This window comes from Chelmon rostratus, chromosome 15 (genome assembly GCF_017976325.1).
Source record: "Chelmon rostratus isolate fCheRos1 chromosome 15, fCheRos1.pri, whole genome shotgun sequence".
NCBI lineage: Eukaryota > Metazoa > Chordata > Actinopteri > Chaetodontiformes > Chaetodontidae > Chelmon > Chelmon rostratus.
The window spans coordinates 3205495-3223756 of NC_055672.1; the positions used below are offsets into that span (position 1 = coordinate 3205495).

Genomic DNA, 18262 nt, shown 5'->3' on the forward strand with positions numbered 1-18262 from the left:
CATGAAAACAAAATTCATCTTGAGATTGGGCTTCATTTGTCATATAAAAATAACAATACAAGAAGAGTAGTTATTTCAGTACATATCTACAGTATTACAAAAATGGTACAAAAAAAAAAAAATAAAACAAAATATTGGTATGGGTGTCCTAACCAAGATAGTGAATGACTGGTGCCCATCTTCGTAAAAAAGTAGGCTTTTTTAACTGTAACTGAGCAGTCATGGACTCCATTGTGTAGACATGCCTTACTTTTTGTAGCCATTGTGAAATCATGGGAGCGCTTGCTTTCATCCAGTTCATAGTAATCATTTTTCTTGCAGTCATCAACAAAATATGCATTATGTAACATTGTTCGATAGTGAAAAGGTGGTTAGGAAATACATCCAATAAAAATATAAGTGGTTCCAGGGGGAAGTCCATTTCCAAAATCTTCTTCAGTTCTTCTTTGATGTTTTTCCAAAATGTCTGGTTTTAGTCTTTTTATGCCAACTTTTAAAAAAGTAAAAATATAGAAGTGTACAGTTGAATGACGGGCTTCTGAGGATTTGATGCTTTTCTCTAATTTTTCTCTATAAATTAAATATATTTGGTTTTGAAGGTGTTGGTTGAACAAAACAAACATTTTGAAGATGTGACAACTTGTCGCCCTTTTTTTAACATTTCATAGATCAAACAATGAACATTTTAACTGCTGATCAAACAACTGAGAGGTTTTAGCCTGAGTGTGAGTTATTGATGCGTGTGCACTCGGGCTGCAAGTAACCATTATGTTCTACATTGATTAATTTGCAGATTATTTTCTTCATTGTTTGCTCTATAAAATGCCAGAAAATTATAAATAATAATTTCCCAGAATGCATTTCAAGATTCTTTATTGTCATTGAGCATGACATGTCAATGAAATTTTCATTGCAACCCCCCTGTTAGAAACAGATAATAAGAAAGATAAAAAAGATCAGGAAGAATAAAATTAAGATAACTACAATAAAATAAACCAACGTGCAATAAAAATATTCGTAAATGCAATTAAAAATATACAAGAATGAAAATATACTAAGGCAATAAAATATACTAAACAATAAACAATAAAATGTACCAGTGAACGTGAAAACAGAATAAAATATACAAGCAAAATATACACAGTGTAATGTACCGACAGCAGCTGAAATATGCTAAAATGTATATAAACAGTGAACAATAAAATATACCAATGAAAATGAAAATTTTAGCCTCTTCATGTGTCTGTTATTGTCTGACCAACAATTTAAAGCCCAAAGAGATTCAATGATCTGCAAGAGATGATTTAATCACATTTATTGTTGACTAAGTTTAAAGATCCAGAATCTTGAGCAATGTTGAGATTTCAGTTTTTAGCGCCTCTGCGGCTGAATGCGAGCTGACAGCGTGATGTGGGACGTTAAAGCCGCGCTGAAGCTCTGACTGTGACGTGTTTGGCCTTTCAGCTTCGTCGCCTGTGAAGAAGACTCCTCCCGAGTCCGCCGAGCCCCAGGACTCGGCCGAACCCGGCTCCTCCAGCCAGGAGTCGCTCCCGGACGCCTCCGAAGACGCCCCCGCCCCGCAGCCCGACCCCGACGCCTGGATCCAGGTGGAGAAACGCCACCGACAGCCATCCGGAAAGGCAAAGGTACTGAGCAACGGGCAGCGAGGCGAAGCATCACCTTCTTTCAAGCATCATATTTTTCATCCCTTCTTTCTGTTTCTCATCACATCTGTCTCACGTCCTTCATCCCATCCTTTCCTCCTCTTCATCTGTCCAGCATGTCAGTGCCGATGTGTGTGTTGTCAGCTCCACTCCTCCCTCAGCGCTCCAACCCGACCGCCTTCCCTCTGCAGTTGAGTACTTCCTGCTCTCGCTTGCTCGTTGCCTCTTTTCCTCTTTCCTCGTTTCCTTTTTCAACATTTATCTAAACTTGCGTAACTTTCCCAACTGTCCAGTCCTGGAAATCCTGTTTATGTCACATGAATTTAACAGTTTGAGGACTAGCATTCTGCTGGTGATTGATTATTGTTGTAAATAACTATGATTAATTGATCATAGCTGACAGGGGTCTTTATTATCTGATGTGCTACTATGTGATTATTAATTTTTAACATTGCCTTCTATGGAAACGGCAGATAATTCCTCGTATTATGATAGCAGTGATTTAAATTTAATCACATTTATTTATTAGCTTTCTTTAACACAGACAGTGCACATTATATTATTTTGAAATTAACTGAAAACGCTCGACTACACGTCCTTTAAGACTTATTTTCATTTTGCATTTTAAAATACAAGTTGTAGCTTTTCCCACATTTGAGATGAAACAATAGTTGTCTCCTGTCATTGATCTGTTGATGATAAAACATGTTCCTGTGTTCAGACGTTAGAGTGGCATCGATCTTGTCTTCTCACTCTCAGCACAGAAAAACAAAAGTTCCTTTAAATGTTGAACTGCTTTTAGACCTCCTCTCCATGTCCTGCAGTTTAAATCTCCTCTCGTCTCCAGGAGCGCAGCGATGCGCCTCCGCGCGGCCTCCAGGCCCCTCCGCAGGCCGAGCCCGACCAGGAGGAGCTGGACTTCCTGTTCGATGAGGAGATGGAGCAGATGGCGCCCAGGAAGAACAAGTTCACCGACTGGTCGGACGAGGACGACTCAGACTACGAGCTGGACGACCAAGACATCAACAAGATCCTTATCGTTACCCAGACCCCTCCCTACATCCGTAAGCACCCCGGCGGAGACCGGACAGGCAACCACGAGTCCCGAGCCAAGATCACCACCGACCTGGCCAAAGCCATCAACGACGGGCTGTACTACTACGAACAGGACCTGTGGAAGGGAGAGGAGCAGATCGAGTGCAGCAAGGTGAGAAAAACATGGAGAATAGTGTTTCAAGTATGGAAATAAGAAAATAGAAAACTTTATATTAGCTGGCAGATTCAGATTTCGGTCCCAACTGTCAGTTTCTCCCATTTTTGAAAGCCCTAATCCCAATTTTACTCTGAAACTCAGTTTGTTTTTTAGATAAATAACAGCATAACAAAACACCTGAACCAAGTATTATTAAGCTTTTTACTGGTTGAATGAGCCACATGAGGTGAGACCGGGTAAACCACCAAATCTTTGATCTTTGATTGAATATTTATACGACAGTTTGAAAGTTAATTAAACTATATTAGTTGAGGGAATCAGACATGTTCGAGCATGTCTGTCACAGAGAGGTAAATTAGAAAATGAAACATGATGAAGTTTACACGCGACTCGTATATTAAGTCATGTCTGAACAAGCAGTTCTTTACATTGTGGCACCATTCATAAACAGGGCCCTCAGATGTCATATTTATTACAACCGTTTTTCAACCCTTTAAAGAAAACTTAAAAAAAAAAAGAAATGTTCATTTAAATCCACAAACGTGGACATCTTTGGAGCTGTTGCACCTTGTCAATAACTTAGTAAGATGGCAACTTAAACTTTATTGTCCCAGAAGGTAAATTCATCTTCCGTCCAGGAGAAACGGGCTCAAACTTGACACACAATGAAATATATAAAACATACGCTATATAAATATATAAAATGTGCTAAAACCTTCCATGTGAAATACAACATGTACATAATGTCCATAAAAGTGACAGCATAAGATAAAACCTGGAGTCCGTCTCCAAACCAATCATCAATAATACAGATATTTTTATTTTAAATTTACTCACCCTGTTCGCTATTACATGTGTTATGATGAGTCGATTTGCAGCTTGGTGACTAATATCAATAGACTTTGTGCAAGACACTGAGGTATTTGACATTAAATTTCATATATTTACAATATTAAGTGTGCTATAAATGCAGAAATGTATTGGTCATCAAGGTGCCGGGTCTGAAGAAAGAGTGCCTGAGAGGAAATGGAGGCTACAGCGGCAGAGCTGAGAGCTGATGTTCATGTCCAGCTGTTCAACAGTCAGTAAACTAGATTGTTCTGGTTGTTTGGCCTTGACAGAACCTGATTCACTTCCTGTTATTGAATTAGCTGCCCTGTTGTTAACCACTGAGTCAAAGGAGGAACACGGTTAAATACAGAAACGCTGCTGAGCTGCTGGATGCAGACACACGGCACACTGAGACCCGCAGTCTGGTGCTTTCGTCATTTCATTTTCCACAAACGAAAACAAGTAAAAACCAGTTTTACACCAGAAAACTGAAAAACATATAATTTAATGACTGGTTTTCATGATGCAGCTTTTACTGTCACAAAAACAACAAGCTTCTCTTTCACTGTTGACTTTAGCCTGAACAATGATTGAAGCATCTTTCTTTAACCTCGTGGCAGCGCGGGGATTACAGGAAAGAGGTTTTCTTGACATAGTTGGTAACTGACAACAGCATATTTATGTTTGTTTTATTGGCGACCTCCCATTTAAAATGCCACCCTGGACCTCAGTGGAACAAAGACTGTGCTGGATATTTGCACTGGTTTCACAATTTTAATTTAGAAAGTCACAATTTGATTACATAAGACAGGTGTCAAAATTGCACAAATAAAAAAACACTAAAATGCTCTTTTTGTGTATGCTGTGTAGATATTTTGCACATCATGCAGCCCTAATTCGACCATTTATAACAAGAAACTGCACATAACATTTAGCATAAATGTGCAGAAACTACTGAGAAAAGGCACAGATGGATCTTTGGATTTTAAAAACTGATATCGGATCATTTAGCTCCTGATCACCTAGTCTTCAATAAGGCGGCAGACCCTCCTGGTCGGGAACCTGACATTTGATCCTGGGCCTGTAAAGTAGGTCAGACAGTTTCTTGCCCGTTGAGCTCGGCGAGTGCAGAATGTTTACATCGTGCCTTTCGACACAGCCAATAAAAACAATGAAAGCATTTTTCCTGAAGAGTGTAGAGAATGGGCTTCCTCCGCGGGCGCCTCCTTAGAGCCCAGCGCCGCGGCCGCTCGGAGCACTTTGACACGAAGACTTTGTGACAGAGCTGTTAAATCTCACACTGTGGAGGGGGACAAAAATACACCACTATTTATCGCCCACTATACGAGCCTCCAGACTACATGGGTGCCATGCAGCTGCTGCCAGAACTGAGTGACCTGCTTTTTGGACAAGTTGCGTCATCTGCAGAAACCCTGAAACGTTGTCTATAGGTGACGCAGCATTAGTCTTCTTTTATTACAGAGCTATGTAGTAATATGGCATCAGTCTGATTTAACAACAGTAACAGTAGTTTATAATGTTATACAGTCATTCTTTATGATTAAGTTATAATGGCAGACACTTATCCGTCATTAGTGCTTCAGAGATTAGACGATAAACTAAATCGGCAGCTTGAAACGCAAACACTCGGGTCTCTCTCATCAGCAGCTTTTCCTTCTTGTTGCTTCTGAAAGGTGAAAATGGCTCAAAACGTGGTCAAGTGAGAGCGCAGCCTCGATTCAGGAAGTGAGTGCTGAAAAGGACGAAAAACTGAACGTTTAACACTGAAGGTGAAACATATCAACTGATAGCAATGATTTCCTGTTGATTTCATTGATTCAATAAAAGGTTTTAGGACATTAATTGACATTAAGATGCTTTCATGTAGGTGCAAGTCAACACCTGCAGCCTTGTGTCCATGTATGCTGAAGCACTAATCCTGATTATTTCTGCCATCCCTTAATATGCTGGCTTGTATCGTGTAACCATGAGTCTATCTATATCCAGCCGATGAAAGCTTTCCTGTTTGTAGCTCTAAACCCACGCAGCCTGGAAACATGGACTCTAACACCTGTGAAGACATTTATTTAATGTTTACAGCTGCAGAAGCATCAGCGGCACCGACATTTGTGTTAGTCAGACGGTAGAAAAAGAAATGAATAGCATGAGGAGAGGTCTCTATGATGACTGACGAAGAAGACGTCCCTGTCCCTCACATAATGTTTGGTAGGAAGGTGTTTGATGACCGTGCAGGCAGAGCGTCGGGTCGGAGGTCTGCAGCAAAGAAGCAGCCATGTGTCCGCGACCTTTAGACAACAGCTACAGTCACCGAGGTCCTAAACTCATCAATAGCTTTAGGTTATCAGCAGAGATTTGATTGTAGTGATTAAAGAAGATATTCAAGTAGTTTTTACAGCAATACTGTAAAGTACTGCGGTACTCAATCTGTTATTCGGCTATGATGAATAAAACAAACCTACTTTTAAAGAAGAACCTTTTAAATCACAAAGTTTACAAAGTGCTTCACAGGATTAAATTCAGAAAACACAAGACTAAAAGATAAAAGTGGTGAGTGAAAAGAAAAAAGTGCAATAAAATTACCGTATTTTCCGCACTATAAGGCGCACCTGATTATAACGCGCACCTTCAATGAATGGCCTATTTTAAAACTTTTTTCATATATAGGGCGCACCGCATTATAAGGCGCATTGACAGAAACTACCGTACTGTGGTGTCTGGGGTTGCGTTATGCATCCACTAGATCAGGGGTGGGCAACCCGCGGCTCCGGCAGCTCTTTCATCCCTCTGATGCGGCTCCTGAAAATAATTAATGAGCATTTATTTAAAATGTATTTTATTTTACACAGATGACAGTTTATCCTGCGTAAAGATGCAGGTGACGGCGCACAGCGCTGATGTGCAGACGCTGTGCGCTGAGGTTCAGGAGCAGAAATCACATTAACCACGTTTGATTTTAATTGCCTATTATTTAGCATATATTCATATTTTTTCATTGTTCAGTGAAACAGTAATTTTATTATTCAGGTTGACAGCTGACTGCACGCGCCAGTAAAAGGATGACGGCACGCAGAGAGTGGAATACCGCTGTTACTTCGGCCACGCCCCCTGACTACGATAGCCATAATTAACCAATATTGATCCATATAAAAGGCGCATCGGATTATAAGGCGCACTGTCGGTTTTTGAAAAAATTTAAGGCTTTTAGGTGCGCCTTATAGTGTGGAAAATACGGTATATTAAAATCTGATTTAAACTACAGTAAAAGTCTAAAATGTCTTTAAGCCTGATATTAGAACAACTTGTGTGTTTTACTTTAAATATCTTACTCTGAAGTGTAAGTATTCAGGACAATCTTTAGAAAAATTACATTTGAATATATAAAAAGAACAATATACCCCTCTGAAAACAAATGAAATGCAGAAATAAACACAAATTTTCAAGTAGCGCTTCAAAACTGTCCCCGAGGCAGGACGTGGGTAAATACCGCCCGCACTAATAATACACACATCGTGTTCACTCAAACAGTTTGAAGGCCGACTGACAGAAATTCCTCTTTTCTCTCGCCGTTTTCAGCTCATTCTCGGTTCAAAGGTCAGTAACGTCGCCACATGTGGGAAATGTCACGCCTGAACACACACACACACACACACACACACACACACACACACACACACACACACCAAGGTCACCTGGATTTTCTCCTGACGCTGACGTGTTGCGTTCAAAGTACACCTCACATCTGCTCTGTGTCACACGGCCGCTGGCACATCAAGTATTTTTACCACCATGTCGCGCTGTTATCAGTTCAAACAGTCTGGAAGACGGCCGGAGAGGGTGCTCACATCTGAGTGCAGCGCAGGAACGCCTGGTTAAACAGGGAAACTTAATTTAACTATAACTCTTAAATGAACTAATAAAATATGGAATAATAAATTTGTAGCAGGTCAGATCACAGTCAAATGTATTTTAACACAGTTCAGAAATTCTCCTTTGACAGCACAAAGGATCTCCAAAGGTTACCTGTAATGCTGCATATTAAGAAAGCGACTGTGTTTTTTATGTATGTTGCAGTCATGCTGCACTCAGCTGGTGTGTTTATCCTTTATAACTGCACGTGTGTCGCCGTGTTCCCCAGCAGGAAGTGGAGAACTTCAAGAAGCTGAGCGTCATCAGCAAAGATGAGTTTGACAGCCTCACCCCGAAAGTGCCCGTTGACCCAAACCAGGAAGTCCCACCCCCTCCCATGCCAGGTGGGTTTGTGGAGCTGCAGTGAAGTCGGTTTCATGCACGATGAGCAGCATCCTGTTTGCTGCTCTCTGCATTTTAAACACCTTAATATTTCTTAAACATCTGCTTTTCTTTTTTTTCTTTGCGTGACTTTAACACGATTCGAACCACCTTCATGAGAAATGTGCATTAGATCGTTGTTTAGTTCACTTTAATTCATCAACACACTCATTATCAACACTGTAAGCAAGCGACGTGCACGCATGAGATGGACTCATCTCCAAAAGCTGCTCTGCTCTACTGTTCTACCTTCATGGGAGAGTCATCAGAAGAAACATTTCCTGCGTCCTCAACACAAAATTCAGCATCAGAAGTTTGCAAACAAGCCTGATGCATTTTGAAAAAAGTTAGAAATGTTTGCTGCAATGAGCAAAGTTATGTTTGGAGAAAAAAAGGGTGTAGAACTTCATGAGAATGGATTCAGTGAGATAACAACAAATTCTCAATCAAGCATCACGTCGTCTGTAAAACAGCTGAAGATGAAAAGGAGGCACAAGAGGAGCAGGCTGAAGGTTCTGCAGTGGCCCTCACAGCCCCACCTAGACATCAGACATCTGTGGACAGACCTCTAAAGAGCAGCGCATGCAAGACGAGCCGAGAACCTCACAGAACTGGAAGAATGACTGAAATCACCCAAACAAGAACTGAAAGACTCTCAGATGGCTGCAAAAAGCCTTTACAAGCTGTGATTCTTGACAAACGGGGTGTTAATAAAGACATGGCTGTTTGGGAGTCGGTCATCTTGGCTGCACACAGAAACAGACGTTTTTGCCACTGTATAAAAAAGACCAAACGATAAGACAGTTAAGACGTATGAAAGAATCTGTTGAGCAGGTTTATTGTCCAGATCAGGTTTGGTTTTTCATCTGTGGAATCATTTGAATATTTGGGTCAAACTGCTGAATCCGGTGGAGCTTTCTTGGACCTCAGTGTCACATGAATGCTGTGTAATTGTAACAATGGCAAAATAATCCAGTGCTGTGCGCATTGATGATCTATTTGTGTGTGTTTTCAGCGGACAGCGGAGCAGAATTGGCCCGCTCTCTGCCTACAACGGTCCCAGAGTCGCCCTGCGCTCACCAACCCCGAACCCCCAGAACGCCTCGCACCCCCGGACGCCAGGACCCCAACAAGGCGCCGCGCTTCTACCCCGTCATGAAGGAGAGCGGCACCATCGACGGACAGGTGAGTTCTCTTTGTTCATACAGGCTGGAGTGAAGCCTTTATGCCTGACGGGTCTCGATCCGCATCCTGTCATCCTGTCCAGGTCATCAGTGTGAAAGAGGATGAGGGTGTTGTTGTTGTCCTGAACATCTCCCAGGGGGATAGAAGTTATAAAAAACAGATTCTGGGTGATATCAGTCTACCTCTCACCTGTTTTGCGTGTTACATGTTTGCATAGTCAGTTTAAAGGCCTCATTGTATTATTATTAGATCCCAATAGTGAGCAGTCAACTTACAAAAACCCTGAACCCTAAACTTCAGTGGTGCAAACTCAACTAGATCCCAGTCTGCCAGGTATCTGGGACACCCTGTAGCCACAAGGTGACAGATTTAAGTCCGGTCCTGGTCGACGGTTCATTGTCACGTGTTATGATTCTGACGTTGTGTTTTCCAGACACCGAGGAAGAAGAAAACCAGCCACAGTTCGAACCCTCCTCAGGAAGCCCACATCGGCTGGGTGATGGACTCCCGTGAACACCGGCCGCGCTCTGCATCCATCAGGTCCGACTGCTCGTAACGATCCGGTCCCTGTTTCAGTTATAGACTGAAAGAAGAAGAAGAACGCAAAGTGGTCACTTCCTTCTTTCACTCTGTCAGCCGTTCTTTGGTTGTTGTTCTGCGTGATGTTTTTGACCTTTATTCACTTCTGTGTCCATATAAACCTTTTTTTTAGTAAAACCAGAAGCTAAAGTGCTTTACATAGCCACAGGTGGTATTAACGACAGAGCTCCAGATCAGGTTATTTCTGCCCCGAGTCATTTAATGTGCAGCACACAACACAGCTACACAGCTCACATGCACAGTTAGTAAAAGCAGATTATTTACAAGCATCGCTCGAGACGTCAGCAGCTTTCACAGTAGTACAATGAAAAGTGTTCGCTGTAACTCCAGGTAGATCATTTATGTTAAAAAAATATGGACCAGAAAGCTGGAGCAACACTCCACTGAACACGGCTTTCTCACCTTATCTTTCATGCTGAGAGTAGCTCTTACAGGTGCCTCAGGGCAGACAAACACGGCAGTAAAACTACAAGAAACCATTATTTTCAGTATTGATAATTTATAATTTTATAATATAAACATGGATTTCATAATTTCAGTTAACTGTAGTCCAAAATCACAATGATATTAAACAGAGAAGAGCAGCAAATCCTCAGAGAGGCTTGAACCAGTAAATGTTTGACTGTAACTTGCTTAGGAAAATATTTGTACAGATTTTCTGCCAGTCGACTAATTATTTCAGCGGTGCTCGTATAGACGCAGTACGATAAATAATAAGAAGGCTTAATGGGTACATAGAATAAAAATATTGTGTCAGGGCATCCCTCATTCATAACAGCAAACGTCTTCTCGCCTCCTCCGTCCTCCTGCAGCAGCTCCAACGCCTCTCCATCAGAAGGAGCCCCGCTGTCAGGAAGTTACGGCTGCACCCCCCAGTCGCTGCCCAAATTCTGGCATCCATCCCACGAGCTGCTGAGGGACAACGGCTTCACTCAGCAGGGATACCACAAGTACCGCCGACGGTGCCTTAACGGTACGTAGACGGAAAAAACTGACTCCATCACACCATCACATGCTCACTTTTTGCAGTGTTCACACTCTTCTGCTCATCACCTGCACGGTGAGGACATGCAGCCGGCGTTGCGCTCTGTGGTGACTGAATGGATGTGTTTCAGAGAGGAAACGGTTGGGGATCGGCCAGTCTCAGGAGATGAACACCCTGTTCAGGTTCTGGTCCTTCTTCCTGAGGGACAACTTCAACAGGAAGATGTACGAGGAGTTCAAACAGAGTGCGCTGGAAGATGCCAAAGAAAACCACAGGTGAGGAGGACCTCAGGTATACTATCTAGTCGGAGTATCTATAGCTGATGTCTCAGGCTGTTGTGGAAGGCGCACAGAGTTGTAGCTACATGCTAATGCTATGTCTTGATATTGAGTGTAATAAATGTGCAGTGAGCTGTTGAAAGGGGGGAGATCTTCCTTTAGGTTCATCCTTTATTAGAGATTTCACAGTCAACAGCTCATAAGACCAGGGGTGACATCAGTGATGATGTTTTCCGAGAACTTCCCCTCACAGTTAAGACTAGATCCTTGAAAAGATAAAACTTGTTTGCTTGTTTGTCCTGAAGAGGAGGAGAAGATGGTGGAATGAGGAAGAGGAAGGAGAAATATTCTCCAAACGCTGAAGGACAGTGAGTTAATGGAGCGCTACAGGTTAGATGCTGCAGGGATAGCATTTGTGGTCGACCTCATTCGAGATGCACACACACTCACATCTCACCGCTATAACGCCCGATATCATGGAAATGAATGAAAGCTGAGCCCTTTTTCATAGGCCTGTCAAATAGATACACACAGATTAAAATGACCGGCGTGCTAACAGCTTTTAGCATGTGAACATCTTACTGTGCAAGTCGTGCGCCTTCATGCATGAAACTGTATTCACAATTACATCTTAACAGCGCCTGGCTTCTGCTTGTCTGATTCTCTGTCCGTCATCAGTCGGCTTGCTTTTTAATTTTTCATCAACCAATCACATCTTTCAAAAGAATGCGTCACACGTAGCAACAAGGTCAACTTCGCCTCCTCGCGCCGAGAATGTTAAATCACGGCTAAGCTACGACTCTTTGCTAGAAATGTTTCGGCTCAGTTGGGAGCTTACTTGTAGTTTGTTGTAGTCAGGTGTTTTCATTTGATTGCGTTGCTATGGCAGCAGCTTGTCCCTGAGTCGTCCTGCTGCCAGCTGATCACAGCAAACATTTGGAAGCATTTAATGGTTCTTTAACAGTGAAGTGGTCTGTCGGAGTTGTGAGCGGCCCAACAGTTGTGTTTTGTTCTTTGTCTTTATTTTTAAATGTTAACTCATAAATTGTTTTATCATTTGGTGAATATACAAATATCTTCCAAAGCGTCAAACAGAGGAGGAAATGAAAGATATTTAAAATAGGTGGTATTGTTGTCTGTCTCCTTTAATGGCAGTGATTATGGGCTTATGAGGTCCGGATCTTGTAAGTCATGATTATGAGAGAACGCCTCAGTTTTTGTGAGAGCAGAACGCCTTCATACTCCGAGCTGACATCTTGAAATTGTTCGTCATGTCTGATCGAAAGTCCAGAATCCAAAGATGTTAAATTAACAGTGATGTAAACGGAGAAAAGCAGATGGTTGCCGTTTTATTATTGATATATTTGTCAGACATCTCAGCTCTGACACACAAAGTAAAGATGTTGCTGCTTCTGGGACAAAAATATTGTTTTCTGAAACTTTTCGGGAACTTTGCAGAAGAGAAGCTGTGTTTTATTATCTCCATCACAGTGTGTCTTCTTTGACTCAGCGGGCTTCTGATGGAGTTCAAGTAGAATAAAGTAGAGCTTTAATGTCTTAGAGGAGCATATACTGACTGAAATCATGTGAATAATAAATGCAAAAAACACCTGAAAGAAGAAGAAGAGAGAAGATTCAACTTCAATCGAAGTGAAATCTCCAAATTCAGAGGTTTTATTTTTTATCTAACGAATGCAAAAAGCCTTTAACTTGCAGATTACACACTGACTGATGGGTTCCTGGTCCCTCAGTGCTGCCTGCAGACAGCAGTTGTTCGTTGCTCGGCAGCAGAGGGTTAACAGGTGGGGGCCGCCTCGCTGAAACGCTGTTTATCTGCCAGAGGCGTCTTCACACACCTGCCAAACCCACATTCTTGTCGAAATGAGTAGGCGGCTCGGTCCTGCGTGCTGCAGTGGGAGTGAATGCAGTTTAACGGTGTGTTGGCAGACAATGTAAGAACCCCATCAGCTTTTTATGCAGCAGCTGGATTTAATTTAATCAAAAAACTGGTCAACTGTTTCCTCTGTCAGCTGCACTGAACACATCAATAATCCATGAGACAAAGCTTTACTGTTGGAAGTTGCTGGAGGCACATGTGGGAAAATAGCTGGTACGCTGAAGATCATCTTACAGTGAAGCAATAGCATTACATAAAATCCCGTCCATGCAAACACACGCGTGTCTGGAAGCCAGATGTGAGGCCGAGTGTCATTTGTTTTTGTGGTCAGAGTGCAGGTAAATGTTTGTTTCCCCCCCCCGCAGGTACGGACTGGAGTGTCTCTTCAGATACTACAGCTACGGTTTGGAGAAGAGATTCAGGTTAGATCTGTTCAAGGACTTTCAGGAAGAGACCCTCAAGGACTTCGAGAGAGGTAATTAACGTCAGAAAAGACGTCCCAGACGTCCCCTGCCACTTTCACTGGCTCGCCAAGATTTTCAGAATAAAATCGCTTAACTGGCTGCTGATACAGAATCAAACACAGACCGTGTTTTCCCATCATGTAGTGATTTTTCATTAAGCATTATGAAGACAGTCAGCCACAAAGCAGCGTTAAACTGGATCATCAAAATTTAAAAATCACCTGAAAACACCACAAAGTCAATATAGTTAATGTTCACCTTCATCAGCTTCATTGATTTTTGTAAATATCTGCTTATTCTGAATCTGATGTGTAACGCTCCAAAAACACCTGTTTGGATCATTCCACAGGTAAACAGGTTGATTGGTAACAGGTGATAGTGTCATGATTGAAAGGCTCAGTGGTTCACAGCGAGGATGGAGCGAGGTTCAACACTTTGTGAACACGTGATTGGATAAAGAGATTAATACCTGGACTCAGGAACACTTCAGGAAACTGTCGTCAGGAAACAGTTTGATTGGAAACGATTGATTCTGTTAAAACCGTTTTTGGTATCCTGTCTTCACAACTGCCTTCCAGTCTGCTGGGCATCAACTCATTGGGTCTTTAGCTGTTTAACAAGACCTCAAAATACTTCTGGAGGCTGTAATCAGACCCACCATAATGATAAAAGACATATTTCGATATATTTGGAATTGAGGTCTGTCCCCTAATAGACATTAGATTGCTGAACCAAACCAGCGACCCAGAACTTCCATAACTTTGACCCAGAATGCTCTCAGTAATATTCAGTCAGCATCTAAAGACCAGATGTTTTATAACCCACTGTAATGCAGTCGTGAACACATGTGGACATTTGTGCAGTTAACAATGTCTTTGTTAACAAATGTCAACACAAATGGACTGACAGCTTATAAATTATACGTGCCACCAGTATTTGTCTGTAAGCCTGCTTGACCCCACTTAAAAGTTCACTTTTCAGAGGTTCACCTCGTAAAAGCTGAATGTGTAGCTGTATGAAAAGAGGAAAGAAAGGGATTAAAGTCGATTTCTCAACCTGTTTCAACACTGTGAGCGACCCAGTGAGGCCGGATGGAGGGGTGCCAGTCAAGGCTGCAGCCACTTATTTCCAGCTGAGTTATTTTTGGCTTTCAGTTTAAATGTTGCCTATTCAGACCCCCAACACACACACACACACACACACACACACACACACACACACACACAGACACAGGAGGCTGCAGTCACCACCCAGATACTGAACTGCTGACTCATAACGAGCTACGATAATTGATGCACTAATTAAGATGCCATTATGTGACTTCACAGGAATCATTTTCTAATCTTAAAGCATTTAACTCCACCTTAAAAGTTTGTCTTCATGAGGCGTTTGTCATGACGGCAGACTGCTTGTGTCTGAAATCACTTCCTGTTACTATAGAGCACCTTATGTACTGTATGAACTCAGATGAGATGTTTATGTCTAAATATTCTGAAGATGGAGCTTGAAAAACTAGCTTGTCCATGACATGTGTACTTCTGTCTGCTCACAATCCCACAATGCAGTGCGTTACATTTTAAAGAGTCACCATTTACAGTTCTGGGACTCAGCAGCTGAGTTCCTGCTTGTGTTGAAAACAGTGTTTGACATTAAATGGTCTTTGCTCTAACTGAGTTGCGTGTGTTTCCCTCCTCCAGGTCAGCTGTATGGACTGGAGAAGTTCTGGGCCTTCTTGAAATACTCTAGGATGAAGAACCAGCCCATTGACCCAAAGCTGCAGGAACACCTCTCCCAGTTCAAGAACCTGGAGGACTTCCGGGTGGTGGTGAGTGTCCGTCACTCATTTATGACCAAGATGCTGCATCATTTCACACATTTTGCTGACTCCAGTGGATGAGCCGTCGTGCATTTGGATAAAATGAGATGTTGAAAATGGGAACCAAACCCAAAATTCCTTCGGGCGCCAAACGTCCGCCTTCTGTTCGGTATCTGATGTTTTTTACAGACGGTGTGTAAACCTGTACAGAGCAGACAGAGCCAGACAGGAAGTCAGACACAGGAACGGTGTAGAGAATCCTGTAAATTTTCAAAATAAAACACCCTGTGCTCATCAACATTAAAAAATATTTTAAAAAGAAACCATATAACTACGAAGCCCACTGACCCATGATAGAAGTATTAAAAAAAAAAAAAAAAAGCAGCGTGGAGGACGGAACAGAAACGTCATGGCGAATCTCGGGGTTAGAGTGAGAAGTAAAAACTCTGATGTGTGATAATCAGACTGAATTTCCATCTTTACTCGCTTTGTTTGCTGATGCTGTCACTGTGTTTGTGTTGGTTGAAATCTTGTTGAGACTGCGGGTTTATTCCGGTTTCAATCAATCAGAGAGTGACGAATCTGCTCCTGATGGAATTATTAGTCAACGTGGAAGCTGCTGTAATGTTTGCAAGTTGCAGTTAAAGTTTTTTTTGTATTGACAGTGATTTAGTACTCAGAGCAATACCACAGTGTAGAAATACTAGAAGTTCAAAAGTGTCAAAGCAAAAGTATTAACCTCAAAATTTTCCAAAAGTAAAAGTACTAATGACAGAATAATGTATATTATTGGACTGCAATCACTGATACATTAATGTGTTCATCAGTTTAATGCTGCAGCTGGTAAAAGCGGGATAGAATTTTAATTACGTTATTCACAGCTGAGCGATTTGTGAACATCTCAGAGATCAATAAAGTTTTATTTTAACCTGTAATAACACATTGGAATTTATTTGATCATATTTTGTATTAATAATCTGAATCTGCAAAGTAATTTAGATTTAGTTAAGGTTAGGTTAAATGTAATGGAGTACAAGTATAAAGTACCTCAAAATTGTACTTAAAAGCAGAGTACCTGAGTAGATGTACTTAATTACATTCAATCATTGTACATTAATTAGTTGACTTACAACAACTTGTGCAGCCAAGTCGCCATCTTTTTGTCACTATTTTTTATGAATGGAGGAAGCTGTGTAGGAAGATGACACCCTCATTCTTAATCCCGCCTACTGAGCTCTGATTGGTCGACTGTTTCTCCAACAAGGAAACAGCCGACAGAGGTTGCTAGCGTGGACCTACTCGACTTTAGCATCGCCTGTTTGTCCCGTCTTCATGTCATGACTCTGACCTCTGACCTCTGTGTCCACAGCCCCCGATGGGAGAGGAGGGAGGCAGGAGGAGACGTCACTCATCCTCGGCCGGGGATGAAGGGAGGCGTCGGCGACATCCTTCCAACTCTACCTCAAAACCAACGCAGGCCTCCAAATCCGCCGCCGCCACACAGAACACGCCCAAAGACAACGCCCAGAAAACGGCAACCGCCGCCGCCGCCGCCCAGGGGAAGAGGCCGGAGCCTGCAGCCGGGAAGAAGGACGTGCCAAGTAAATGAAGCCCCCTCCTGTAGGTGTGGGTTTGGATAGAGGAGACGCAGAGCGAGGCGGCGGCGGTGGCGGTCGGCGGCAGCTCTGAGCTCAGCGTTCGCTCTTTCAGCTGCAAACTGTTTGGGTATGAAGAGCGACTGAGCGTGGTTGACTTAATTCGATTGTTTTTATCTGTGCATTTCATTTTAAAGCAAGCAAGCAAGCAAGCAAGCATAGGCAGTGAGCTTGAATCTGTGCGCCTGACAGCTCGTAACGTTTACAAAACTAAACAGAAAAAAAAAATGCATTCCCTGCATTTTGCCTTTTACTCTCTCAGATGCCAAACTCTGCGACAAGTTCGTTGATCTCCACAATCTGTAAACAGCTCGGCTCTGTGAAGAGCTCTCAGCCTGTTGAACTGTGACTCTAGTTTGCCAAGATAAGAGACACTGCAGATAGTCTTGTGTGCCTTAATCGGATTCGACAGGAAGATGTGAGGGCGAGCTGTGACGAAATAATCCAAATTTTGCTCCCTGAAGTCTTCCCGATTGATTATTTGGAGTTTGAACGTGTTTAAAACTGACGCCACGTGCAGGTTTTCCTCTCTTGAGACGTAACTATCTTCCGTTTCTTTATCAAGTTGACAATCAAGTTGACAGCTGTGGTCATAAATTTGTGAAGGACTGGCCCCGAGGCTGCTGCTCCGTAACATGTTTTCACAACTAAACTATCGTGTTGGTTTTTAATTAAAACCTGCAGAAATAATGACAAAATTTATCTGGGAAGCTTTAAGTCCTGTTTTACACCCAGAGGTAGTATAATTTATTATTTTTGTTTTTATTTTTCTTTGTACTTGATTTGATGGAATAGTCTTAGGTAATCATTGCAGTTTTTAATGGCTTTTGCAATTGAATATGATAATAAAGCAAATGTTTCTGCTGGAATTGTGGGTGTGAGCTAGCATCATAAAACTACAGTATATTTTAGCTTGAAGTTTACTTCATATTATGTTTGAGGCTTAGTGCTTTATAGCACTTAAATTGTTAACTTTCTTTTACTTTATCAGTGGACTTAAAAGAGGTTTTAGAGATGAATTTAAAGAAAAAAATGTAAATACTATAAAAAATCATTTGCTATTCAATTATTCTTTTGATTTTAAGACTTGATTTGTTTTATTGGTAGTGTGGTTTTGAGTGTGTTTTAGGATAAAGCGATGCATGTTCATGCCTTGTGTCTTGAATTGTAAAATGCAAAAAAATATAAAATAGTTGATTGTATGAAGGCGTTTGTGTGATCTGTCCTCCTTCCTGTTGGCTCACCTTCCTCCCTCCTGCACAGAGCAAGTCATCGAGCCTGATCAGCAGGTTTTTGTTCCCAACAGCAGTTGAGGGTGAAATTCATCAGCTGGCAACACTCGGATAAAAAACGAAAAATGATCTGA

General features: G+C 41.9%; 1 protein-coding gene across 8 annotated transcripts in view; it reads left to right on the plus strand.

Moving 5' to 3' along the window:
* larp1b (La ribonucleoprotein 1B) overlaps nucleotides 1-18086 on the plus strand; it is a 31077-nt gene extending 12991 nt beyond the window's left edge. For 4 of the 8 annotated variants that reach the window (XM_041953625.1, XM_041953631.1, XM_041953627.1 and 1 more), the window contains 11 exons: nucleotides 1465-1646; nucleotides 1780-1854; nucleotides 2512-2871; nucleotides 7865-7979; nucleotides 9032-9201; nucleotides 9635-9741; nucleotides 10614-10774; nucleotides 10917-11061; nucleotides 13327-13436; nucleotides 15123-15250; nucleotides 16611-18086. In XM_041953625.1, the coding sequence (XP_041809559.1) occupies nucleotides 1465-1646; nucleotides 1780-1854; nucleotides 2512-2871; nucleotides 7865-7979; nucleotides 9032-9201; nucleotides 9635-9741; nucleotides 10614-10774; nucleotides 10917-11061; nucleotides 13327-13436; nucleotides 15123-15250; nucleotides 16611-16850 (1793 nt within the window). In that variant the 3' untranslated portion in view covers nucleotides 16851-18086. The remainder of the gene's footprint in view (nucleotides 1-1464; nucleotides 1647-1779; nucleotides 1855-2511; nucleotides 2872-7864; nucleotides 7980-9031; nucleotides 9202-9634; nucleotides 9742-10613; nucleotides 10775-10916; nucleotides 11062-13326; nucleotides 13437-15122; nucleotides 15251-16610) is intronic. The other 4 variants (XM_041953626.1, XM_041953633.1, XM_041953628.1 and 1 more) reach the window with 3 other exon arrangements.
* Nucleotides 18087-18262: the final 176 nt, after the last annotated feature.